At 45.3% G+C, this 27818-nt stretch overlaps 1 protein-coding gene across 1 annotated transcript in view; it reads right to left on the minus strand.

Annotated features, from left to right (window-relative positions):
* The window catches only part of LOC144169238 (4-pyridoxate dehydrogenase-like), a 69466-nt gene that overhangs the window by 24428 nt on the left and 17220 nt on the right, over window positions 1-27818 (minus strand). The window contains exons 3-7 of the mRNA XM_077698295.1: window positions 16089-16291; window positions 8946-9132; window positions 6639-6770; window positions 6371-6495; window positions 2066-2233 (exon numbers count right to left, since the gene is read on the minus strand). Of these exons, the coding sequence (XP_077554421.1) occupies window positions 2066-2233; window positions 6371-6495; window positions 6639-6770; window positions 8946-9132; window positions 16089-16291 (815 nt within the window). The remainder of the gene's footprint in view (window positions 1-2065; window positions 2234-6370; window positions 6496-6638; window positions 6771-8945; window positions 9133-16088; window positions 16292-27818) is intronic.

Genomic DNA, 27818 nt, shown 5'->3' on the forward strand with positions numbered 1-27818 from the left:
CCCCAAATCTATCGTACAAAGGCCAAGTGACTGGTATTGCCAAGAATACATAGCCGCGACTGTGCATCACCCTAAATTTGCAGAAAAATGGAAAATTCGCGAAGGTAATAAAACAATTTGTTATTATAATAGGATTCCTTGAACAGAATTTTGAGCAATCAAGAAATATGAAAAATAGAAAAAATATTACATTTAAAGAAAAATCTATTTAATTTATTTGTTTATTTACCACCTTATTAGTAATGTGCACAGGGTCGGCAGCTGGTGGTTACATCTCTACGGCATGGCCTAATTTGCAGAAACCAGTACTTCGCTTGGAATTCTCCGGGGAGGGTGGTAGGGAGGCACGTTAGTCTGCTATTTTGCTTTTTATTTTATAGCGTCCACGTTTACTTGGGGATGAGGAGGTATTTGAGCGGGCCACGCGGCATCGCCTTAATCCTTTCCGCTCCATCGCGCTTTCGAAACTTCTTGCTAATTGTCTTGGAGAGGTAGCCCTCTCCTCTCTAGGCATCCTCGTCCTCCTTTTGCGCTTTTTTTTACACGCTGGGCGGGTTTTGGCATGGTATCGCCGATTTTACGGTACCGGCAAACAGGCTTGCGGATGAACCCTGTGAAAACCTGAGAATATAATTCCTGTTTCCTATTCGCATAAAATAAGTCCTTCTCTCCTCGGCGACGACACTGATATATCGAATTTTTGAATGTATGCTGCCATTAGAGACAAGATCAGTACTCAGAAAGCCTAGCAATGGGGTGAAGAGAAATCTATTGCAGTAAATTAATTTTGAAGTGATATCAAAGAGGCACGCACAATCCGCCCCTTTTCCTACCTAGGCAATACAATAGTGGGAAATATGAATAAACGTAAACATTTCGAGAGTGTTGTGAGTGTCTATGGAAAACATGAGCAGGAAATCAGGCACATCATTGCTGAAGGCCTAAGATAATTCAGAAAGCACGACGAAATAGTTGACGCAATGTACAGTACCAATGCGTACTTCTGGGGAGGAATTATAATGGCTGATATTGGGTACTTGAGAGCATCTTGAAATACCAATTCGGTTCGGCCTACGCACCGTACAAAGAAGAGTGACAGGTGTAACACTCAATATAGAATATTGCTATAGAGCCCTGTGAATATGGTGTGAAATCGTGCGGGAAGATATCCTTGCTCAAATTAAGGCAAAGAAGTTCAGATAAGCCAGGCCTGCAACGCTGAGAACTGACAGCCTGCGGAGAGGACTGCCGGAATAACAGACTGGTGACCCAAGGATGAAACTAGACGTTGAAGACCAATAAATCGATATACGGATAAGACGAGAGATATTGTTGGGAAGAAAGGAATGCGTACTGGGTGGAGCAAGAGCAGTTAGAAATTTATTGTACAGGTCTTTCTCGTGGTGTGGTTAAATAAATGAGCTGATGATGACAGTGAATATGGTGATGCCTAATCGCCTGAAGTAGATTGTGACATTTTGCATCGATTGCGTGCGCCAACAAGGAAAGTAGTGTTGCATGATGTACAGTGACAATTGTAAGATTGTATTATTCAAGAACATGACAAGAGAATCATATGCGATGCGAGCAGGACCCAATAACGCCATCGCTTTCCACGCCTAAATGTGAAGCTTAAGCGTCTTTTAATTTTGAAACTACCATGGTGCAAAATCGCGGTATTATTAAAGCGGCTGAGTATAGGTAGAAAAAAACGATGTTTGATAATTTTGTCATGCGCTGCTCAATAGGGTGTTCTTGCTCACGAAGAAGGTTTATAATTAAAGAATTTGCACAGCGACATCTACTGGCCATATTTAGACGTACTAGTGAAAATGTTTCTTCATTTTGAGACGGAAGCTGCCTATGTTCATGCTACAGGGGTGAGTACCCTGCCCTATATTTTACTAGGAGTAAAAGTAGCATTGCAATACTGTTTCTACTTCTGGGATTACAACTTACTGTGACATCAACCCTGTTCGTTGGTCTTCACTTTGTGCGATTGTTGATGCCGGTGTAAGGTCGAGCACTGCGAACAAATTCCAACACTCCGTCAATAAAATCCAACCTGAAGCCTCTCGAGGTCCTCCTTGGGTCCTACGCCAGAAAGCAGCAGCAGCTGCGCGGAACCCACGGCCCCCGCGGACAGGATCACCTCGCGCCTAGCCGTCACGTTCAGAGGCTGCCCGAGCCGAACGAACGAAACCCCCACGGCCCGGCTTCCTTCGAAGTTCACCTGATCAGGAAGAACAGAGCGAAAGTTAGTGTCCGCGTATCTCACAGACAGGGCTGTAGCATACCCAATCACTCGCTCAATGAAGCGGAATGCTCGCAATTTATGAGTGCGCAGTCTAAAAATTAGCACAGCATCCCTAACGGTATTTTTACAAGAGAAGAGAGCGAACATGTTTTAGCAGCGGAGCTGTTGTAAATCCATCCTTTTCGTCCGTCTTCTGTAGGTCGGGCCTCACACATAGGCACGTAGTAAGCAGAGCACGGAGTAACAATATATATAGAAGGCGAAACAGCCTGTTGCGGCTAGAGTGGGAGAGCGGCTAGATAATGTCCCAATGAAAACGAAGGGGAACTACAAACCGTCGTAGAAGTGACGGCGAACGAGGGGGTAGCGGCATCTAAAAGACGAGCTGATGTCGACCACAATTTATTATGGGGCTGCCGAGGGAAATTCCGATCCCGGCGGCCGTGTAGTTTTTCTCCCGTGACAGAGGCCGCTAGCCTCTACCGCTGCCTGATTCGGCCTTGACGTAGGCTGGGGGAAGCGCCAAGGCCAAGCGTCTAAGCCAATCACTAGATGCTTGGCCTAGTCCTCTCATAAGCTCTAGACCAAGCGCTTGTGACGTTATCTGGCCGCCCTATCAAGCGCTGTATTCACCTGCTGTCTTGTTCTCACTCGATGCGCAGGAGTAAGGAGGTTCACACACCCGCTGACGGCTCGCAGAAACCTGTTTCCAGACCCACAGATGTCTCACACACAGCCGAGATAGAGCGGCCGTGTCCCACGACGGCGGGTTCTTCTCCCTCCAGCTAAGGGAAGAATAGGGGAGAGCCTTCCACCGCGAACGTTTAGGGACTGCTTCTTTTGCGCAAATCGAACAACTTGCTCGGTGACTGCGCTGCTGTACTCAGGCGAGCACCCGTTGACTTTCGAACCGACACATGGGAACCGCAGGTCCACTTTGTCAGCAGATTTCACACTGGGTAAACTGGATCTAATAATTTTTTCGCTAGGTTCGTCTAGTGGTCTTCTGCTGATGTTAACCGTTTGGCAACCTTAACATCGACTCCATGCAACCACGCGCAGCAGAATCGTTATCATGCCACTGCGACACTCCCTCCACCGCAATTGAAAGCCAAGCAACTGCTGGCAAGATCTCTAATGTACGCGCATTGCTTCCTGTTTTATTTCTTTTGACGCAAGTTAGTTGGAACCTGTCGTAGCCAGTAGTATTTACGCAAGCTCCGAGTGTTTATTGGTGTTTTATTTTCTATGCACTCCATAAGGCACATGCTGCAATGTTTTTCGCTAAAGAATCCTATAGAAGGCGTTGACCAATACACCTCTGCGTGTATGTGAGATATATTGCAGCCAATGAGAGGTTTAGGGGCTGTTTAGCCTGTACACACACCTCCACGCTGGATGGCGGTTTTGGGTTTTTTGCTCAAAGAGTAACTTAATTCTTTTCAAGTCATTCAGCCCTCGAGCTGTCACAAAAGCAATCATAGGGTCTAACCTAACCCTTTAGCAGCTTTATAGAAAAACAACAAACCCGCGGCCTTCTTGCTATGTAGTATTTATATTACCCGAATGGCGTTAGACCATCTCATCCTATTCGGGCATCTTTTGGTTACCATTCTCAATGACGAAAATATCGAACTTGAAGGTGCTAAACAGCGGCCAGGTATTCGTGGCGTGCAACTTAAAGGAGTTTCTGCTTTGAAGCGTCTCCCAATAATATCCGGTTCGTCCCGCTAATAGTCCTCTTGGAAAGGCGTCATAACAAACACTCTACTTGCTAGCTAACAGGTTGGTAATGTGCAGCCTTGCAACGTACGCGTGAAACACCTCAAGGTATCTTGCGATGGGATGGATAACTTTTAAACATGTACCATAGTAGAGCCTTCGCTCTAAAAGAGATGTCGCGAGCACATTGAATGAATTCTTCCAATCATTGTTTTACAAAAAAGATATGACGATGGCAGTGAAAGCTTAGTCTACTGAATGCAATCTTCAATGTAAGACCGGTGCACTACAAGGCCTTCCTGGCAGTGAAAGCTTAGTCTACTGAATGCAGTCTTCAATGTAAGACCGGTGGACTACAAGGCCTTCCTAGATAAGCATTTGCTTACATTGGGCATAAAGCATCCTATGGTCCAAATGAAATACGGACCACATTTCTATTTCTTCAACGCAGCGCTGAATGAATGTCGGGGTCAGAAAATCTTCAAGCATAATTCAGTACCTCATGACTGGTGCGACGCTGGTGATGTTATGGTACGCCAAAGTGGTAATAAGCTGTCTTTAACTAACTATAGACCCTTTTTGACAAAATCTGCGTCCTGCAAAGTCTGCGAGCATACGGAATCAAAAAACATTTATCAAGTTTTAAAGAAAACGATTTACTCTACCCAGTTCAAAACGGCTTTCTCCCGGGGTTTTCGACAGGGACGCAATTAATCAAAAACTGCCCATAATATATCTGGACCTACAGCTGAATACCAACAAATAGACGTTGCGTTTGTTGACATTGCTTATAAATTGGATAATGTTCTACACTAGTAAGCCACTTTAAAAATGGCGAAGGCTATAGTAATAAGTAAGAATATCAAATTATGAATAGAGGCATACTTACAAAATTGTTATCGAAACATTAGAATCGGAGCAAGCGTACGCGAAAAGTACTCTTTGTCTGAAATGCAGCAGGGCTCCGCTTTACGACCGTTATTGTTTGATTGTATGGTAGTGATGCTCTAGCCATTGTTTAACCGCCTGCTGAGATGAAACTATTCGTCGATGATTCTTCGGTTTGTATTCGCGTACTTTGCCTCAACGATCGCAATAATCAAACCAGATGCTTGCAGTCAATACATTCATGTCGCCAAAGCTGGGGCATGGACATCAATTACAAAAACGAAACTGTGTGCACGCGTCTAACCAAGAAGCGCAATGTTAAAACGTCTGAATACAACATAAATGCATTCGTCGAGGTATTAAGCTTACTCTACTTAGGGGTGTCAATGAGGCAAAATCAATAACGCATAATTCAAGCTGTAGCACTCAAATTGAAAATATCCACTCAAACTATTACCAGGAGTTTTCCTGTCTTCTACAGAAGCGGCAAAACACGGCGAAAGAAATAAAATGGGTTGCCTACAGGTGATGTTATGAAGTATTCGGACATGCAAAAATTTGAATTAGATGTCGGTACATCTTTAAAAAATGTTGAGAACCTCGCAGTCCGTTAGTTTTTATGCCTGTGTGTGGTTGCAGTGTTTATGACTGTATTTACTCTCTCCCTGTAATTATCCACCATAGAGGAATAGTGGGACCAAATAAATAAGTGTCGACAGCTACAGTGTGGAACGGGTTGACGGACGAGTGGGTGACAAAGGAGCTGTGTGTGGGGGGCGTGTTTGTGCGTGTTTGTGAACAGACCGAAATACATACTATGTGCTTAGTATTCCAATCTAAATACTCCAATTCACAGTTGTTAAATTGTAGGTACAAACCAATGATATTAGGAAAAAATTTGCGGTGTTTCGCTACAACATGACTTCTACCTCTCTCTATTCTGTCACCATTGTTTCGAATCTTGGGCATCGAAAGGCATTCTCAAACTTCTTTCTGAGTTTTTTCAAACTCCGAAACTTGTTTTAATGGCGCCACTCATCACGCAAAACACTTAGATAAGGTTGCCGCAGAATCCCTAAGTGCGCCATCACAGGCGGAGTTAAAATCTTCCTCAACTTTTTTCCTGGCTGTCCTGCTATTCTTTTAGGCTGCAGCATCTCGTGTGGGCTTATTTAGTGTCCCAATCGAAAAAGAAACACCGGCATTTGGTGGCTTTCTTGCAATGGCAGCAACAAAAGCATTTGAAGCCAATTTCACGTAAACGCAGCCAGCGAAATAGATAAAAAAGGCACCTGCTGCCGCACCGCACACAAATATCCACTGTCATTATTTGCGGGCGGCACCTATAGCTGCCGCAGTGCTTCCAGAAACCAACAAAAACGTGTAACCACTGCGGGACAAATTAGAGCTTTCTGTCAACGTTGTCAGACGTCCTTTTTTGCCCCAATGCAAATCCACCGAGGACAGATGTTCGGGATATTGCTAATGATAGCCCACACTTACCTTTGTGGCCTGGCTGTACACCGCTACGTGGAGGTTCCCGCGTTTCTTCACAACAGGCTGTATGAAGGCTTTGCTTGCACTGACTCGAACGCCGTTTCTTATACTGGCCTGCAGCCGTGAGCAGCCTGCGTCATGTTCCCCGCAACTTTCGGTGAACTTCTTGCGGCTCATACAACGTGATGTAAAAACGTATGTAAACACTTAGGTACCCTTCTAATCCTTATATAAAAGACATAGTTCGGACTAGCTAAAAGCTCGCTCAGCTCACCTGTCTGTGTGGGCCCATTGTAGTCAACGTTATTGTAACCAGCCTGCTGGCACGCCTCCATCATTATATCACTGATCGGGGTCCTGGTATTCGCGTACTCCACTGACACCTCTCCCTTGGCGCTGTGGTAACCTGTTAATATTATCACACGAAAACAGTCTTCAACACACAACCAAAGATTGTCTTGCAATAAGAGCACTGCTGGGATCATGAAATATTGAGCACATTGTTTCTTCATCATTACAGGGAGGCCTGCAATGATGCGGGAGATTGATCTGCAAACTTGTGAGGACAGAAGCTATGATTTGCAGTCTAATATTATTCCCGAAACTACGATGACTCGGTAGGTCGTGCAAGAGACGACACACCAGAAGGCCGAAGGTGTGAAGAGCGGCAAAAATGCAGTACTTCAGTTTAAAATAAATTTAAGTGAATTTGGGTTCGAATGGTAATCAGGACCTTGTGCATCGCAACACAGCTAGTTACGGTTGCCCGACGTCCATGCGTTTGAATGGTTTTGAACGATAGACCTGGTAAATGCATTTTGGCATTCTGTTGGTGTTAGCGGCATGCATTCAGGCCTACATGAATAACATAAACAAACCTAAAACAGACGTAGCCACGCGGCGAGTACCAGTGTACGCTTCCACTCAATGCCCGGTTTGCGTCGCGTTCAGTAATTGCAGAGCTGTGCGACGTCCACTGCAACGTCTGATCGTGACAATAAATGCTCATATGGGCCGGCCTGATGGTTAACCTAAAGCTGCACCTTCAACCTAAACGGCGACAATCTTTGTCCACAGATACCCACAAAATGTTTCATACCACTTGGCTTGCGGTAAGGGTCTACGTTGAGGCTTCCTAACGTTAGACTGGATAGGGAGTGTACTACAGTTGAGAAAACTCTGCACATGCCCCTACTGGAGTCACTACGCAGCAGAAGGAGCCAGGTGACAGCACGCATTGGGTCGGTTACTCTTCGACAAACGATCGTCTTCTATGCTGCTAAAACGATGTCGCCATCAGTGTCGCACGTCGTTCACAACATTGGTCTGGACGTTAAACCTAAACTCTTTATCATATGAATATGCATCTAGAATAGAAACCGCATGGAAGATACACATGGAAGATACGCATAGAAGATAGGTATGGAAGATACCCTTACACATCTCATAACTGGGACATATGTTTGCAGTACATTATTCATCAATAAGCAGAATTCTAAGGATTAGTAGCGTCTCAGGTATATAATGAAGATTTACATGGTTTACATAACTACACAACTTGCACTGGCAGTGTTCGTTTAACTGAAAATAGATGTGTGCCTAATTTTGCGATAGAAAATTAAAAAGGCACGTTAAAACAGTATTTTGAACCAAAAGTTCAAAAATGGCTCCCACTCAGCCTAGACCTCCTGATGGCATTCCGAGTCCTACCGTAACGAAAGTTCTTATATATGGGGTGCGATCAATGCAACATAGAAAAATTGAGTTGGCTTTAGCAAAGCTAAACTGTGCTTATCATGGCAGGAGCGGAACGGGAAGAAGAGAGCGTGAGTCGAGGGCGGGCGAAAGAAGATGGGCATTTCCGTGGTAGAGGTGGCACACGAATGTGGTCTTTCGACATCTGCAGCGAAGTGAGCATAGACGTGACATGTGTCACCTGCTCGGAGGAGGAAGATTGAGAATTGAAGGAGCATCGGTATTTGGAATAAAAACGAATCACGCCTAGACGAACCGGGCACCCGCAAACCAACCATAGCTACAACTTTGGTGGCTTCAGTCTTCCGAGAGTGGAAGAGCTCTGCATTTGTGCGTTAAGAAATGGTTTGCTGCATCGCTTCAATGCATGTCTTACAAATGAATGGTAGATTTGTGCTTTACAGTGTGCTGGGCGCATGGCGCAATTATGAACGAGTGTCAGCTGCCGTTTTTAACATTCCAGCAAATAGAAGCAGGTGTCTTGAACAGGGCGTCGCATCAAAGCCAATCTCTTTGCGAAGTATTAAAGGCACATTCGTAAAAGCGTTTATAAAATTGGAAAAATAAGCTTAGCAGCAGATCGATGAGGCTTTTTTGGCAGTACCAGAAATAGTCTTGCGTTGGTCTTTTACATTGAGAAGGGAGAGCCTCGACACAGCTTAAAAGCGGCGAAGCTTTCAACCAAATTGTTGATTTATGCTTCACAGAGAGGTACTTAGAAAACCGTTGTGCCGTACCAAAAGAACGTGGAAGCAAGACCGCATGGATTTATACCACAAAGTCAATATTGCGCTTGGTTGACAATTCCAAGTGTAAAAATACTCACGGTCGCGTTTTCCGGCCCGAAAGTCCTCGATATCCTTGAAGTGCGGAAGCACGTTTTTGTAAGCCCAGCCCTTCGCTCCATACTCCGTGACCCAGCGGTCATAATCGTGGCGGTTCCCACGCACGTAGAGCATGTAGTTTAGCACGCTGCTGCCTCCAAGCACTTTGCCCCGCGGTAAAGGGGATCGCTGCGCATTTAATGACAGTATTAGCCTGAAGCCAGCGGTTCAAGTGTTGTGCTAGAGTAACACAAAATTCTGTATAGATGGTCAATATCCCCGAAAGTACCTGAACTTCAAAACAACTAGAAAACACGAGACAAGAAACGACGACACACTGCGCTGAACCGTGTCTTGTCCCGTTGTTTTGGGCTGTTTTGAATTTGAGTTAATATGCACCAACTAGCCCAAAACGCCGTTCTCCCGAAAAAAGCGCCGATAAATATTGACAGAAAGAAAATGAATAGATTCGGCATGAGAAGTGAACTGGTTATACTTGTTTGCAAGTGTTTTTGTCTTGAAGCAACCGAAGTGTTTACTAGAAGCAATGAGCACTCAATAACGTCGTTCTTAAGCAACGCTTCTTAATCCAGGTAAAAACCCAGGAAGCGCCTTTCTGCGTCCCTCTGATCCTAAAGCTCAGCCAAGGGCAAGCTAGCACCTCGTGCGGTCTCTCGGCGCCGACAGAGGCGCCCACCACGCTTCGGGCATGGACCGAGCTAATTTACGCGCCGACCCAAGGGCCATCGACCACGCTTATGTTTACGGCTGGAGTAAAGTTGAGGACGGGGCTCGGAGCTGTACGCAACTTTCAAGACCATCACGAAGGTTTAAAGGCCAACTGCACTCAAAATTTTTTTTGTCCAAATAAGTAGTCTATGCTCTTAAAATCACCATGGCGAAATCCTTAGCTTCGTAATCACAAAGAGCGCTAGGTACCGCCGTTCAAAGTACCTCTGAGCAGACGTTTGCACCTGGCGGAGAGTCGCCGTAACAAGTTCCGAGCGGCCTGTGACGGAGGTTGGGGAACCTGTCCCTTGAAGCTCGCGCTTCTCCGGCGACTTGCAGGGCGCTCCGCCGGGCGCAATGATGCGTTTGCCCGGGGTTTCTCTGCTACACCAGCGCGCTGTACCGGCGTCGCCATTAAATGTTTAAACTAACCGCGTAGGCAGTAATATCCCCCATTTTTCTCAATGCAAAAAAATGATTAGAAGCCTAAACCTATTCAGGCGCTTGCGAACGTGTTGGAGTTAGCAAAACTCTTTTTACTTGAAAATAATATTTTTACTCAAAGAAAAAAATAGCGCGAAAGGAGCACTTGCCTTACATTTCAAATCAAATCAAATCAAATCGTTTATTTTCCTTTCTTTTACAAAAGGAGGGCACAACCGCAAAAAGCCACTGTTACAAGCGGCTTGACGAGGCGGCTGCCCCGGTTTCCGGCAACAGCAGATATCACGACCGTATGCGATATTATTTCATTACACATCTTGTGGATTAAGAAAGAAAAAAAAAAGACACACACACACACACACACGCACACACACAAACACACACACACACACACACACACACACACACACACACACACACTAGAAATAAAAAGAAGACATAAGAATCAAATCAAATCACAGTCATGGCCATATACTTAGCGGAAACGGGAATCGTAATAAGTATACAATTGCTATAATATGGGTATAAGAAGCACTATATATAATAACTATTTTTTAACAAGTTGAATCATTTTTTTTTGAACAAAGGCTGTATACATAAAACATCGGAAAACAGTGGCCAATAGGTACTTTATACAATTGCTAATTTCTCAAAAAAAAAAGAGAAAAACTGACACACAAGGCTTTTTCAGGAAAAAAAGAGTGTTTTTAGTTTTTTCGGAGAAAGGCGGTATATATCAATGGAAATGGTGTCGTATCTATTTAGCAACACCGGGAGGTTATACGTTAATGACTGGAGACTGTAATTGTTGCGGGGTGTCGGCGTGTACCATAAGGACGGAAAACGCGTTTGGTACGTCACAGCGTTTTTTGTTAGGTTAGATATGTCACTAAAGAATGAGTTGCGGCTTTTAACAGCTACACGAAAGGAGTTTAGCAATCTGAAGTTGTAAAGACTTAGTACATTAACGACACGGAATTGAGTGAAAAGCTCTTTTGTGTGATAGTGATAGGGGACATTTGCAATAATTCTTAAGGCCTTTTTCTGTAGGATCAATAACCTGGTCATATTTGTTTGTGTTGTGGTACCCCATACTAAATGGGAGTAGGAGAAGTGCGGCAAGATAAGGGAATTATACAACAAAAGTGTAATGCGTTCTGGAAGTGTATATCGATTTCTATTAATTACGCCCACAGTTCTGCACAATTTCCGATGCACTTCGTTGATATGTTGATCCCAGGTTAAGTTGCAATGGAAGTGGACTCCCAACACCTTCATAGTTGTTACCAATTCTATGTTGTTTGTATCGATAGTAAGTGTTAGTGGTGCAACATTTTTGTTTTTTTTTTGCCTAAAAAGAATACCCTTTGTTTTGTCTGTATTTATTAGTAGAGAATTTTGCCTGGCCCAGGTTGCAAGACGGGGAAGAATATCATTACTAGTTTCCTGTACATCATCAGTTGTCGTACCAGTTATTAACAAGGTTGTGTCATCTGCATAGCAGACAAGCGAAGCTTTTGGGTGACACAAAGCGTTTGGAAGGTCGTTGACGTATATGCAGAAAAGAAGTGGTCCTAGAATGCTCCCCTGGGGAACACCTGAGCCGATGCGATTAAGTTCGGACGAAAATTCTCCCAGACAGACATATTGTTTTCGATATTTCAAGTAGGAGGACATAAGAGTGTGAGCAACCCCCCGTACGCCATACGACTGAAGTTTATCCAGCAATGTTTGTCGATTTAAGGAATCAAAAGCCTTTGAAAAATCTATGTATATACCTAATGTCAGTTTGTTTTGCGCGAAAGTTGTGCAGGATTATTTCTTTCTGTTTCAGTAAAGCCGTTTCTGTGGAGCAGTGCTTGCGAAATCCATGTTGGAAACAATGTAGCGATAGGTTTTTACTAAGGAAATCGGATAACCTGGCGTGTATAAGCTTTTCAATTACTTTAGAGAATACCGGTAAGATTGATATTGGACGATAGTTCTTAGGTAAATTTTTATCCCCACCTTTAAATATAAGGACCACCTTCGCCATCTGCATTTTTTTCGGAAACAAGCCTGATAAAAAAATCATGTTAAAAATTTGGGTTAGACAAGGTGCAACGACGTCCGCAACATGCTTCACCGGTTTAATTTGCATGTCGTCTATGTCACACGCGCTGCTGTTTTTCAAGTTCATAATTGTAGATATAACTTCCTGTTCACTTGTACGACATAAAAATAGTGAGTTTGGGTTGGGTTGTAGCAATGATGAATCATGTTGCGCACGAGATTCCGAGAACTGACCAACAAAGTGATCATTAAAGAAATTGGCCAAACGGTTTCCTCTCATCATTTCCCCATTATGAAAAATGGTTTCAATCGGCATTTTTGGTTGGGAACGGTTAAGAACAGTGTTAACTGCCTTCCATGTAAGGTCAGGCCGGTCAGCATTTTGGGAAAATACGGCATTATAATATGCTGTCTTGGCATTTCTGATGATAGTGACGAGACTATTTCGTTTATGCTTGTACTCAGCCCAGATTGATCTATCTCTTGTCTTAATAAATCTTGCATTCAGTCGATTTTTTTGTTTAATTTGTTTGTAAATATCTTTGCTTATCCAAGGTTTTCGAATTTTATTGGTTTCCTTAACTGTTTTTACCGGAAAGCATTTGTGGTAAACAGAAGAGAATGACTCGATAAATGATTCATAGGCGAGGTCGGCATCGCAACTTTCTAATAGATTGGTCCAGGGAACGGAAATTATCATAGTTCTAAATTTGAACATATTTTCATCTGAAACGTCCTGAAAAAGCTTAGTTTGTTTCCTTTTCGTACGTTCAGATTGCTTATTTATGAGCACGTAAACCGGTAGGTGGTCACTGATGTCGGCAGATATGACGTCCGCCTTTATAGATGATAATGCGTGATTGGTTATAAAGAAATCTAGCAGTGAAGATGACGTATCTGTGATACGAGTTGCGGATGTCCGGACAACCTCAAAAGCATTCGAGTTTATTATTGATAGCATGGTGTCTTGTTTGGTATCCGTTTCCAGCATATTTATGTTGAAATCGCCTCCGATAACGAGTTCAATTTTGTTTTCTGTTGCAAATGCTAGCATGCGTTCAAGAAATGCGTAGAAAGCAGTCAAGCACCCAGCTGGCGGTCTGTAGAAACCTACAAACATTTGCGAACCATGCAATACTGCGACCGTCTCATAATCATCTGTGACGCATGTGAACTCAGCTTCAAGATAGCAGTTTAGATCCCTTCCAACAAGAACTGATACGCCACCACCACGCCTAAGACGTCGTGTTACAAAAAAATGAGAGTAGGCCGCTGGCGTATACATTTGGGATAACTGGTCGTACCATGTTTCGGTTGAAATGATCACTGAAAAACTATAACGAAGACTGTTGAAAAAGGTATCTAATTCCTCTATTCTGGATTTTGCAGAACGACAGTTCAGTGTTATAAAAGAAAGACGCGATTCATACGATTTTACCGCCTGGGAAAAACTACTTGGTAACACTACCATTTGTTGACCACTTCACATGAGATACTTCATCAATTTCTATTGCATTTACCACAGAAAAGAAAGATATATTATAAGTCATTCCTATTGCATTTACCACAGAAAAGAAAGATATATTATAAATCATTGACCACTTGCACTTTCGCGTCCAATATTTGCCTCATTTGGGCTGGCCCAACGCCACCTCTATCCTTTAGACATTTCCAAAAGTTTTACCATCCAAATAGAGTTCTTGTACACGCGGCTATAAACATTTGTGCGACTTTTGTCTCGCTAGCTAAGTGAACCAAAATCAGCCTTTCTCGTAGTAACAAATACACCCGCACAAATATTGGCCATCGTATTTGGGAAGTGCGAAAACTAAACTGCTCCTCTCCTAAACAATAGATTATATTTTTGTTTGATATCCAAGTGAAGTATCTACTTTGAGCGTTAGATTTAGTTTATTTGAAAGTAAAACGTTTTCAACAGTACCTGTCTCTGGTTAAAGTAGAAAACAGCGGTAGATAGGAAGTGTTTTCGTGTTTTAGTGCGTCATTTAGCTCTGGAGGCGGGCTTATAGTTTCAGATCCCGTTTATAATTCGATTCTCGATGTGCACACAGGGGACAAAATACTGGGCCGATATTCACGAAGCTGTTTGTATGTAATGTATAGTAGAAATAGTGATTTATCTCCGCCCGCGTGCGATTTGTTCCCTTCAGAGAGGGCGACGTGATAGCCGAGGGGTCGGCTATAATAAAAGCTGCTATTCGATATCGTATACGAGCAAATGGCTTTGTAAATCAGGGTCCGTTTTTTACTTGCAATGCCAAAAATTGCCATTCCGGCAGTTATTATGATGGGAAAAATTACTGTCGGGTTAGCTACTTCATCTCGATTGATAGCAACGGGATGCCGGAATTGCGCCCAACTCCATTATCATGGGCAAACGTTAGTGGAAGTTCTTCTATATAAAAAAGCGAAACGCTGTGCTACCACGCGCATTTGAAGGCGGCTATGACCGGCCGCCGGCTCTGGCGCGGTCGCTTCCGTTCCCTCACGTACGTCACGTCCGGCCGCCGCTATGGCCGCCTTTTCTATTCAGTTTCGCTTCCGAAAACGTCAATGTCGCGAGCCGTTTTCGTCGCGCGCGTTGATGTTTGAAGCGCAATATTTTGCATTTCGCACCCTTTTTATATGAACTGTTAGGTGACATTATTTTTACGTTGTCGAAAATTTGAGTGCAGTTGGCCTTTAAGTCCCCGATTGCAGCCGATTGGCTTCTTCGCTGCTGCTGCAACATCCTTTACTCCATAATTGTTGCTATCCTTGTGAGCTTCCTTTATTTTTTGGAAGTGGTAATGATTGAACATCACTTCGAACGGGCGTAGGCTTGGACCTGTTTTCCTCGTTCCGAGCAAGTGTTGCCACGATAACGACGAACGCTGGAGTTTTTTTTTTTTTGTTTGTTTGCTAATGTTGGCCCATCTGACAAGTGGGTATGCTTGGCTTGCAAACGTGCACTCGGGACGGTGGGCGGTCACCGCGAGGCGTGCACACATGAGCGCTCGACATTTTCTTGACTTAGCGAACTGCCGGGGGGTAGCCACGAGGCTCGCGCCCACGTGCGGGCGCTCGGCCGTATTTTGGTATTTTTAGCTGCGGACAAGAAAAATTACGATTTGCTAAAGAGCTTCGCTCTTAAAACACTGTTTACATATTGAAACATGGGAAGCATACAATTGGCGCACATGACACAACGCTATAGGGAACTAAGAAGATTTATACGAGGGTCATTGCAAACGGGTCTTGATATCATGTGAGTAAAGCAAAACACACGGCCCGCGCTATTGCACTAGCAAAACAGATTACAGTCTCGTCACAAATCACTCCAAACAAAATCATGCATACTCCTTTCGTAAATGGCCACTACAGCAGTCCGGCAGAAATAAGCAGGAATACGTTGGCTACAAATTACATTTACCAACCTACCTCTGGAACACACCGTTACGTGATCACAACGAAGTCTGCAACGATAATCAGGCAAGTAAAAGACTGAAATAGGTGGGATGAATATCTGCATCACCTAAAGGAGCTCCCAGCAGAGCTGGGCACGTAGTATGGGCCCAACATCTAGCAGTCAAACAGATACTACAAATGCACTACTATATGGCGTAGAGTTCCCAACGTTATCTTGGGACATTTGGCTCATCGCACTGCTCCGTAACGAGAAGGCGACCTCCCAAATCCCATAGCATAATTTCGAGGGGTTTGGAAATAGCAACGTGAGGAAATAATTCCCTTGCTCTTGAAATGTACCCGTGTAACCCCTGGAAACCGGCTTAATCTAACACTGACAAGTTCGAACAAACAGGGAACGTATGGCGGCTTCACTACAGCATATAAGTTCTCTACTGAACTCAAAATAGAGTGAGCTGTTACAGCAACCATTTCCCGAGCTGGGGACTCACCTGTTCCCTAAATGAGAGGCAGGCATTCTTCTGGGGTACAGACCAGTAGGCCCAGTCGTCGATACCGCCAAGGTTGTGCGGTGCCAAAAGCGGAATCTGCCGAGAGGCCGTCTCCAGTCCTCCAGCTTCCAGGAGCAGAACGCTCACGCTGGCGTCCGCCGACAGGCGGTTGGCGATCACGCTGCCAGCCGATCCGCCACCCACTGCGGTGAGAAGAAGAGCATGTGCATATTTTACCGAAGGGCAGCCGTAGAGTTGCTGTGCATTTGTTCCGGTGATATCCCCAACAAGCTCTACTTTGGAAAAGGATTGGGCCCTGTGGAGTGTATATGAAAATTTAGTCGTTGCTAGCGGCACATGCCAAAGCACCACATAGTTGATTCGGGGTAGATTGGCGTCAAAAGGACTTTTGGGTAATTCAAAACTCTGTTATTGTAACCTACATACCCGAAGGTACCCGAAGATTCCCCCTTAAATAAAGTTCAGGTAATAAACGCTCCTATAACCAACAGGCGTGGGTTACACTCACTCAGAAGAATATAGCACTGGGACCAGCAACATTTTCATAACATTTCCATAATATGAAGCACAATCTGCGAATCAGGCATCAGTATGGTTTCCCAAACCCAAACAAATTGCTTTTTTGTGAAATCAGCGGTGCTATGTTGGAGGCACAGCACTGGGAGAGGGGTGACATCTCCCATGCTTGGACAGGCACCGAGAAGAATGAAAAAGAGGCTCCAGTGCTGCGCTCAAAGTCATACCGGCAGAGCACAAAAACAAAGCTCAATTAGGCGTTGCAAGGCACCTCCGTCCCGCCCTCCCAGAAGGCGATCGCCTGTTCAGTGAAGGCTACTCATTAGGTCCCACCGTAAAAACCTGCTCAGCCGGCTGCGGATCACCCGCACACCACAGAGCGGTGCAAAAGTTACAAAGAATGCAAGAACTTGCCTCCACCGTGGTCTCCCGGTAGAAGCCCGTTCTACATTGCTGAAAACTCATTCGCATCGTTTCGACTGATAGAAATTGTGCTTCTACGTTGGACGTACTGCCTAAACTCCATCGACCACAAGGGTAGACAAACAAGGCCGAGGCACAGGAGACAAAGAATGCAGTGAGGGGAGCCGAAAAACGAAGAAAAGAACGGGAACAAAAACGCGCCAGTACCATGAAGCAGAAAAAAAGTATTTCATGAGTATCACTGAAGGCAGCCTAATGACTTGGCATTAAAATCATAGAAATTGACCTAAGTGTTCCAAAGAAATTTTGTGTGCCGCGCTCCTGGCATGGTTTTTCACTCATATGCCATTTACTTCTTTCCCTAAAATACCAATTAAGGAGTATAACAAAGAAAAGTTCTTCTCATGAACAAAAAAGCCAAAATGTTGGCTTCACTGTGACTATGATGCACACTGGTGAGATTTCCTCGCGATCCACGGAGTGTTCCATAGGAGAGCGGTGCTTTATCCAACCAGACCGCATGGCTCCAGATCGGCAGCGCAATAATTGCTTTGACAAGTGAGTTAATTACTTCGTAACTCCTTGTTTTGGTGTCAACGGCCTCGTAAAGTGTTCCGCTCTCGCCTGGTAAACAGAGTCATAGAGCCTCATCTACCTCGACGAAGCGGGCTATAATAGCCCAGCCGGGTGCTAAGCCTATAGGCAGCGCAACGGCGACGCTCACTGCTGCTTCGGCCGCCGCTCCTGCACGTGCAGCTGCAGCCATGGGCGCCGCACAAGGAATGCGCTACTACGACAACACCGCCTCGTTGTGAAGAACGACCCTCAGCAATTTCTACCAGTGTGGCACCGTCGTTCCTTCAAGTCGGTCATGTACGTCTCTGCGCAACAGGTCGCATAGTCCTCCATCAGCGCTTCAATCGTTACAAAACGAAACAGTGTCTCCCATGGAAGAACACACCTCCACGCAAACCTCGGCCTCTCATGCGGAGATACAGACCCCCAAATGAACCCTAAACTTTCCTCAATAAACATCCAATGAAACCACTCTGCAATGCGTGAACAAGATCAAGTGACCCTTTTCTGATACAGTAAGTCGCTCTCGATACCAACTCGTGCTCAGGCTACACATTAAGTACAACGTGAATGACATCTCTAAGGCGCACCTATTTGGTTCAAGTTCCCCACAGTCGTATTTAGCTGACCTAGCCTCACACTTATGCCACGACTGGCGACCGCACTTACATTAACGTGTACGACGAAACGCACGCCTCTTGACTCCTTCAGGTTCGATAAAAAAATCATACCGGTAGAGTTCAAGCTTCTCCTTACAGCAAAACACGAGGAGAGTCATGACAATTGAACCCAATGAATCTAACGAGGAGACCCTTCACTGGCTAAGATGCGAGCAGGCTAACATACTGGCGTGCCATCGCTTGGGACGTACTAACCCTGCATTGGTCACATTTGACACACCTACTTTTCCCAAGGCTGTTACATACTACATCGCCATCATCAGTTTCATCTTACCAGCCAAAACTACTTCTTTGCTACAATTGCCATAATGTTGGTCATATGACTCGCTCCTAATTCGGCGCGAGGTGTGTGTAACGCTTGCGGCAAACCGCACAGCGAGAGTGAAGAATGCGGCCCTCAGATACACTCCGTGGCCTGTAAAGAATACGGACACATTCCGCTGAACCCCACCTGTTCGAGCAGGATCCCGAAACCCCCGACTAACCCACAAAAGGATGACCCCAGAGGGGTAACGTGGGCAGGTAGGGCCCATGGAACTCACACGGATCAGTCGAAATCAATCATGAGCCAATGAAATGCGAACTCTAAAAAGTAACCGACCACGGCAGCCATTCTGTGCCAACATCCTTCCCTCCTGTAGGATATACAGAAGCTTCGGAAGGAGAACCAACAACTCTGAAGAGAAAATCAAGAGCCTAAACGTCAGCTAGATATCAAAACAACGCCGACAGCAACGTCAAAGCTGCTGCCTAACTTCCAAACTTGACCCACCCGATCCCATAGCACAAAACGAACCCCTACATCTTGACCGACCAGAGAATCCCCTCTCCCGTTAGCGCTACAACTGTTCGTGCAAACATTCACCGCGAATGGCTTGCGCGTCAAGCGGAGCGCAAAAAGGACCAAAAAAACATCGACAGCCAGATGAATCAGATCCGTAGTGTCGTTCAGTCCATTCTGAAAACGCTTTCCTCGAGAGAAAACTCTAAGGAACCACCCGAAAAGTGTCCTATTCGGCCCAACAGCCAGTCACACTGAACGGGTTACCGTCAGTATTGCAATGGCACTGCCGCAGCTACTCTTACCAGCAAGTTATTCGAAAGCAGACGATTATCCAGATCCAACCACTTTACATATTACTGCAAGAAACCCGCAGCCCTCTTCAAATTCCGGCATATATTACCCATGTGAACCCATCTATCGCACAAACCACTCGGAACCAGCGGATAATGTCGCCACCTGGATATGTCGCCGTCCTTGTCCGTTCATCTCTGGGAAACCAGCAAATACAAGACCCTGAATTCTCCTCGTCGGATCACGAAGTAGTGGCAGTACATATGCGCCTACCTGGTGAAAGACCGCCTATTACAAGCCAATTACCTCATCCACCATTACGGATTCCTTCACCTGGTTACATGTTTAATGTCCCGATTTCGAGGCAGCACTGTTTTACTGGTTGGATACTTCAATGCCCCCAACACCTTGTGGGGATACAACAGAATTCACCCTAGGGGTAAAGCCTTGGAGTATGCTGAGAAAACAGCAGGTCTTCATCTCATTAACGACCCAGACGCAATCACTCGCATCGGACTTCATGCAGCTCAACGCGAGACTTCGCCCGAGCTCACTTGGGGGACTGCCGGACCTGTTCAAGCGTGGACTCTATATGCGTCTCGAAAAATAAACTGCGCGCAAATTAACGGGGACAAGAACACATGAAGACGGCACAAGCGCTTGTGCCGTCTTCATGTGTTCTTGTCCCCGTTAATTTGCGCGCACATTGTTTTTAGAGAGGCATCATTACCAACTCGATCACCTCTCAACTCTATATGCAGCTACCTGAAGCAGTGACCCCCTGCCCATCCTCATAAAGTGTAGAAGGAAGATCTTGAGACCAGCCAAAGCAGTGACCAGGGCTGATGACTGAACAAATTTCGACACTATATATACTAGCCTCCAACCCACTGGCATCGCTGGACAAATTTTGAAACTTGACTGCTACTTCATATGCGCAAGCGCAAGAGACCATCCAATGCGGGGACAACACTACGCACATCGACAATCATCTGGCAAACCTCTGGCAGAGAGTGCACGAGGTTACTCGCATTTACCGAGATAGCGCAAAATGACACAGAGATTTACAACCAATCCGCCGGCTATATTGCCTGATTTGAGACTATCAGCGACAACTAAATACGATTTTCGGGCGACAAGGTGTAGCGATCTCAGTCACGAGTGGTGGCTCTCGCGCCTATGGAAACTGCATCGCAAGTTGAGCGGCAAAATGGAGAGCCGCAAGGCACTGTTCGAGACCCTCGCACTGACGGCGCCGGCAAGGGATGTGGGGAAACGGCTTTTACCACATTTTCCCTTACGGCTTCTATGCTACCTCCACCACCATTGCTCATTATCCCCATCGACAATCCTGTTTCCTAATTAGATTCTCCTTTTACTACGGCAGAAGTCCGCGCGGCTATAAGGTTGCATCGACAACAATCTGCCCCCGGAAGCGACAACGTGACCTGGAAGTACCTCTGTAATCTGCCGCCCGAGGCGCTGCTGCACCTACTCATTCAAATTAATTCTTTATGGGAGCAAGGTCTCATTCCAGACCATTTAAAGCTTACACTCATTTTCCCCATACCAAAGCTAAAGAAGACGGCCGATAACCTCCAAAATCTGGGCCAAATCTTATTAACACCTCTATTGTGCAAACTAATCGCAAGGCTCATCAATATCCCCATCATCCACTACCTTAAATACGTAAGACCCTACTTTCATCCTGCCCAGACTGGTTTTCGACCCAACTTAGGGACGGACGACAGCCTGTGGCTATTACGGCGGGTCATGAACCGGTCTCATTAAAGCAGAGAACATCCAGACCTCGTCATTTCCATCGATCTTCGAAAGGCATTTGACAATGCTAGGCATGCGGCGATAGTTGAGGAACTCGCCCAAGCCTACCCTAGCACTCGAGCCCGAACCTGGAATGGTAATTTCTTGCATACGCCCCATACGACTGCAGGGGTATCACACGGCATGGGATCCTCTTACTTACTAACTGGATAGAGCAGTCCCTCAAGGCTCAATCTTGGGACCCCTGTGGTTCAACTTGGCAATGTCCCGGGTAGCTCGCCGGCTCGACCCTGAAACCGGGGCCAGCTTCAACATTTATGCAGACGCTATTATTATATGGACAGAGGCAGCTGACTTTCCTTTTCTGGAAGATCGAATAATCGAACTTCAAGTGGCTGCCCACAGTCTAGAGTCATCATTGTTCGAGTTGGGGCTTACGCTCGCTCCCGAGAAGACAGAGCTCTTGGCAGTGCACCGCTGCAAAAATTCTCTGTCGATCCTCGCCATCCCCGTGAGAATTTCAAACCAGACGATAATTGCCTCAACAGACCCCATAATGTTGCTAAGACTGCCCATTGGAACGAAAAACAGCGCTAACACGTTGCTAGAGCGCCTAAATAGAAATATGAAAGGCATCCTTAAAAACATTCCGTGCCTCTAACAAATACGGGGGAGCAACTCAAGCCGCCACGCATGCGTCAGCCAGGGCCGTCCCAGTGAGCACTCTTACATACCGGGCACTGGCTTACGACCTCAATAAAACTCACACAAAGACTATACAGGTACAACATAGGGCCACTGAGCGCGTGATCAACGGACTGCCTCGGCACACCCCATCCACAGTTTGGAGCAATCGGTCCCCCTTCAACGTGTCTCAGCAATCATCGAAGAGGCTAAAGCACAGGCCTCCTTCAAGCGGCCGCTGACGCACCAAGGGCTATCACTGATTGCATGGGACGAACGCAAAATCCCCTCAACATGCGCATTTCCAGTAACCAGGCGGCTCATGCGGCCGCACAGGAGTGTATATTAACTGCAACCCCGCTGTCTCTGCCGAGGAACCGTCTCGTTCGGCTACACCATCTCCGTCGTTGCGGATTCATCGCTACAAAATGGATAGACGCCAAGGACTAAAAAATCTTACTCTTACGGGCTACCTAAGTAAACTTCCGCCCTTACCACGTAGTGGCCAGATCTTCATCAACAAGTTTACAACAAACACTGCCTTCCCACAGGAAACAGTTCGTAAATAATACACGCCTCGGCTTCCTCCGCGTTGTCCTCATTGTCAGTCAAGCCTCCCAGCCGACCTCCGCCACTGGGTCTGGATATGTCCAGCCTTCAATCGCCACCGTACTTTCACCGCCCCGAACCCTCAACCAGAGCCAACTCTACTGGACACGTCCTTACTCGCGCAAATAGCGACGTATTCAGTAAAGAGTGGGCTAGCACGACTGGTTGAGAGCGCCATCGGTGACTGTCACGCTGGGACTATTTTGCAATGGACAGAATTGAGACTTCGGCCTACGACTGCCTCTACTAGTGGACTTAATCGAGACATCAATGTGAACAAGTGCTTAAGTTATTGGCTTTCATTGCCCTGCTTTCTTCCCTCACCACGCCCTCGACCTCTGTTCTTCCTGCCTTAATAAATATTTTTCAATAAATCGATCCACCGCCGAACCCCTCAGCAGCAGCTGGTTAAGAGCGTTGCTCCCGGTAGCCTCATTTTAATTTGTATGGTGGAATACGTGTCGAGAAGATTTCAAGCGATGTGTTGGGATGCTGTCGACCAATGTGATATCTTGCTCTGAAGCAAAACATTGCTAGCTTTTACTAGGGCAGTTACGTGGTGATGTCTCAAAGTTTTTTCAACCCAGTCAAAGTTCAGTGCCTTGAATGATCGCGGTGACGAATAATCATGATCCATTACTTCCTGTGAACGTACATGACCAGCCAGTCTGAGGTAACCAATTGTGCACAAGAAAGATACAAGCTACTGACGGAAGTCGTACTGTGACTAGTTGGTCCTCGATGTCGTTCAACCTGGGTAGATGGTCTGAATAGGGTGCTAGACAAATCAGTTTACGTTAAAGAATCTGAACAGGGCCTTAACAGGGTCTTCACATATCACGCAGTCACAAGTCTGGACTGCGAGTGAAGATATGTTCGAAATAAAGAACAAAAGTTGCCGAGTTGAACAAACTGTAAAATTAAGCGATTGTTGATCTCCTTTATTTAGAAGAAGTATGACTTAAGGCGTTTGTTTTCAGAGCATGGGAAAAGTGGAGAATGCTCTGAGGGTGCCTCCTATTTTAATGCATGTGAGAACGCAAGCAGGCAAAGAAACAAACGAAAGAAACTAAGACCAACCAACGCCTCGCCCTTCCGAGACAACCGAATCCACACAGACTAACGTTTCTCGTTATCAAACGTCTGGTTTTTTTTTCTTCAAAGTTGGGACCCAAGCTTTTCCTGCCCTAAATTCCTTGAAGGACACGAAGAATCCACAGTTGTGTTACAAGACTGCGATGGAGACGGCAGTGGCACACGGCGCCTTGGAGGCCTGAGTGAAGACGACGACGTACTAAATGTAGAATAGCCTTAGTTCGCTCGTGCCATCATGACCGCTCATTAAATCATCGCTTCATCAACCATGGTTCATGCATTTCGTTCTGCCGCTGCGTAACCGTACCACAGTCATAAACAGCTTCTCTGTAAAAATCACCGGGCAGAACGCTGACCTCGTTGTTTGTGAGGATTCGTTCATCAACCTCCCATTTGATCTTTTTGGAGCCCTGAAACCTTTTTTCGTTAATTTTTGCGTGACGTCCGGAAAAGCATACGAAAAAAAGTTATCAGGACACTATGAACTCTAAGGTAGCCGCTTTTCTATAATCGCTATGTACCAAATTTTCTGCGACCACATATACGCAGGAGAAAGCGAAACATCATATTAACCATTCTTATTCTGCGAGTCAAGTCAGTGTTCCCGAAGCTTATCGTGAAAAATTTCGTTGCGATTTATGTACCTTTATAATATGATAATGACCTCATAAACTACAGTCGTAAAACGACTAGAACTTTAATTTCATAGTGAAGGAAGAGGAAGTTTGATTTCAGAACTTGCATTGTTCGCAATAAAATTTCTACGACACGCGTTATGCCAGGTGCCTGATAGAAAAAATGAATTTAAATCGCATGTTCAAAGAAATTCCGATTTTGTTGCTTACGCGACAAGTTAAACCTATATGCCAAAGAGCCCAAGCATTCTCAAAACATTTTCCGGATAGCCTTCCTAAACGTTCGGGAGTGCACACGCGCCGAGTACAGTTACTCTCACGAGAAGGCGCTAAGTTTAGATCCGGCAGTAAAACCAAAGTGCAGCCTCATCACGGACGCTTAGGACACTACCTCCATGAAAGCCTGTTATGACTGCGCTCAAGCTCATTCAAAACACCTCATACACAAACAGCTGCATGGGCATGTGATAATCCCGGCAGAGTTAAACAATTAGGCATTCCGGCTCTTTGATAGCTCCCAATGTCACGAGAATAGCTATATTTCGAGAGAGAGAGAGAGAGAGAGAGAGAGAACATTTATTTGTCCAACATGGTTTTGAAACAAAGGAGGCGGAGTCTCTTCACCCCCTCAGACGGCGGCCAGAAGTTCTTGGGCTCCGGCGGCGTCTTCGGCCATTTGGACAACCCGGATCTGTACGTCCGGATCTGAGCTGCGCAGAACGGTCTCCCACTGCTCCTCGGTCTTAATTATTAGCGAAGCACCTAACAAATTCTTCTCCTGGGGACATTCGCAAATAATATGGCGCAGGTCTGCCCTACCCGTCCATAGCTTACATTCGCTCGTGTAGAGCCCCAGGTAACAATGGCTATAGATGACCGGATTGGGGAATGTAATTGCCTGTAAGAGGCGCCATGCTATAGACTGTCATTTGTTGAGAGTACAGTGAGGGGCAGAATACTTAACCCATTCCAATCTGTAATGATTAATTATGTCTCTGTACGAGATCATGCGGTCCCTCCCCATCCCAGCGCGCGAGAAGTGCTCAGATGTTTCCTTGACGTGATCGGCTCGGTTAGCCAAACCTCGAGCCGCGTCGTGAGCGTTCTCGTTACCGGGAAGAAAAGAGTGTGCCGGCGTCCACACAATTTTCACCTTTCTACGGTCTTTGGAGCCGACCAGAATTCTCAGGGCCTCGGACGAGATCCGCCCCTTTGCGGAATTCCGAATTGCAGTTTTAGAGTCGCTGGCAATAAATTTAGCTTTCCTGGAGGCCATCGCCATCGTAATGTCCGCCTCTTCTGCTTCATCCTGAATATCCTGCATTCGACCATCACTACCTCCGGTGACCCAAAGAGTGATGTCAAATCAAATCAAATCAAATCGAATCACTTTATTCAAGCATCCTAGGATGCTTAGGGGCACGGACAAAACGCCCAAAAAAGGCTTGACAGGGGTCCGTGCACCCTACAAGGCATACAGTAAAAAGCGGAGCACAAACACAGTGGATTTGAATTTGCAGACGCAGCTGCTTGTGGTCACAAATGTACACACAAAAATTGCGATAACAGTTACACAATATCAAGATGACAGAACAAGAATAATCTGATGTCCATAATATGCGTAAGATTAAAACAAGCATAAAAGAAAACGCTAGGACAATGCGCGTTACACCAAAACATAGCATGCGCCAGCACAAAATGTGCACGATAAGAAGCACTGGAACGATACAGATGACGGAAAACAGAAAATGAACTCAGGATATTGCTACCTGCACTTTTTTTCGGTTCACAGAAATATTTTGCGTAAATCTTTAAATGATTTATTTATCACATCTGGAGTATGTTTTTCGTACAGTTCGTTCAGGGTTGACGGCAAGCGAAATTTTAACATCTGTTTTCCGTAATTAGTGCGGCAAACATTAACTTTCCATTTTTCGGGATTTTTTGTACAATACGCAGGATTGTGCGTCGTAAGCCCGGCTAATTCAGCTAGTGAATTGTCGTGCTTAACTATTTCCGACTTGTAATAACGGGTCAGTCTATAGGTGTATAAAGAGTGCACACGGATAATGTTAAATTTTCTAAACAGTTCTGCTGTGTGAGAATAGTAATGTGCCTTGGCTATTATGCGGATTACACGTTTCTGCAAACGCGATAGTTTATCAATGTTTCCAGCTGTTGTTGTTGCCCAAACCAGGGCGCCATAATTTATGATCGAAGAAAACAGAGAATTGTAGAGAAGAGTATTCACTGAAACGGGAAAAGATGAACAATAGCGACGCAAGTATCCAGCCACACGCGAAAGTTTTTGCGTAAGGTAGGTAACGTGGTCGTCCCACGACATACTTTCTGCGAAAATGATTCCAAGAGTTTTAAAATGGCGAACGACTTCAATTGCACTGTTATTCATTACAAGCGACGGAAGATCAAACACTTTTTGACGTGGGTGAAACATCACAGCCTTCGTCTTATTAACGTTGATTTTTAGATCATTTTCTCTTGCCCAGTTGTTTATTTGCTCCAATGCCCTATTCGCTCGCTCAGCTAAAACGACGCTTGTCTGCCCAGCGAAAAACACACTTGTGTCGTCTGCGTATAAAATATACTCAGCAGATTTGTCAACATTAACTATATCATTAATATAAATTAAAAACAAGAACGGCCCTAAAATACTCCCCTGAGGAACCCCTGAAGTTACTTGCTTTACGGCTGAGCAATGTCCGTTAATGTCGACATATTGTGTCCGATATTGTAAGTAAGAAATTAATAAAGAGAGCGCTTTTCCGCGGAAGCCATAGTATTCGAGCTTCTGAATGAGGATATGGTGGTTGATGAGGTCGAAAGCTTTCGTGAAATCTAAAAAAAGGCCTAACACCATATTTTGTTTTTCAAAATTGTCTAGAATCAGTTCCTTTTGAGCAAGCAAGGCTAGTTCGGTCGATTTATTTTTTTGAAAGCCGTACTGCGCAGGCGTTATCAGTTTGTGCTTGCGAGAGAAATCTAGCAGATGTTGAAGAATCAATTTTTCAAAACCCTTGGAAAAGACGGGCAGGATAGAAATAGGGCGATAATTTGACAGATCGTCTTTGCTGCCTTTTTTATAGATTACGGTAACTCTTGCGGACTGCATGTTTCGCGGAAACACAGCGGACGACAAGCAAGCATTATATATATGCGTCAAAAATGGTGCTATTACTTCGATGGCGTATTTAATTGGTGCGATTTGAAGGCCAAAAGCGTCTTCCGTCTTACTGTTTCTGAGCGACACAAACGGTGCAATAACTTCATCATTAGTGACTGGCTTTAAAAACATAATGTGACCCCTATTTGGTTCCATGTAAGAGTAATTGGCAGTTTTGTTTTGCGGTTGTGCAACGGAAAGACTGTGCGTAAAAAAACATCAGCGTAAAGGCTGTGATTCAAGCCTTCTACCCGATCTAGTATTTCAGGAAGCCGAATCATTGCGGCATTAAAAAGACATGGCGACAGGTCGGAACCTTGCGGTGTTCCCCGGTTACCCAATTCTATGTCGTCTGATCTGGCCCCTCCGATAGTTACATGAGCTTTCCGGTCGGGGAGAAAGTCTTTTATGTAATAGTGAGTTCTACGACCCACTTCCAGTTTTTGTAAGTTT

This window comes from Haemaphysalis longicornis, unplaced genomic scaffold (genome assembly GCF_048455015.1).
Source record: "Haemaphysalis longicornis isolate Haplotype H1 unplaced genomic scaffold, Haemaphysalis longicornis Haplotype H1 scaffold_2, whole genome shotgun sequence".
NCBI classification, from domain to species: domain Eukaryota; kingdom Metazoa; phylum Arthropoda; class Arachnida; order Ixodida; family Ixodidae; genus Haemaphysalis; species Haemaphysalis longicornis.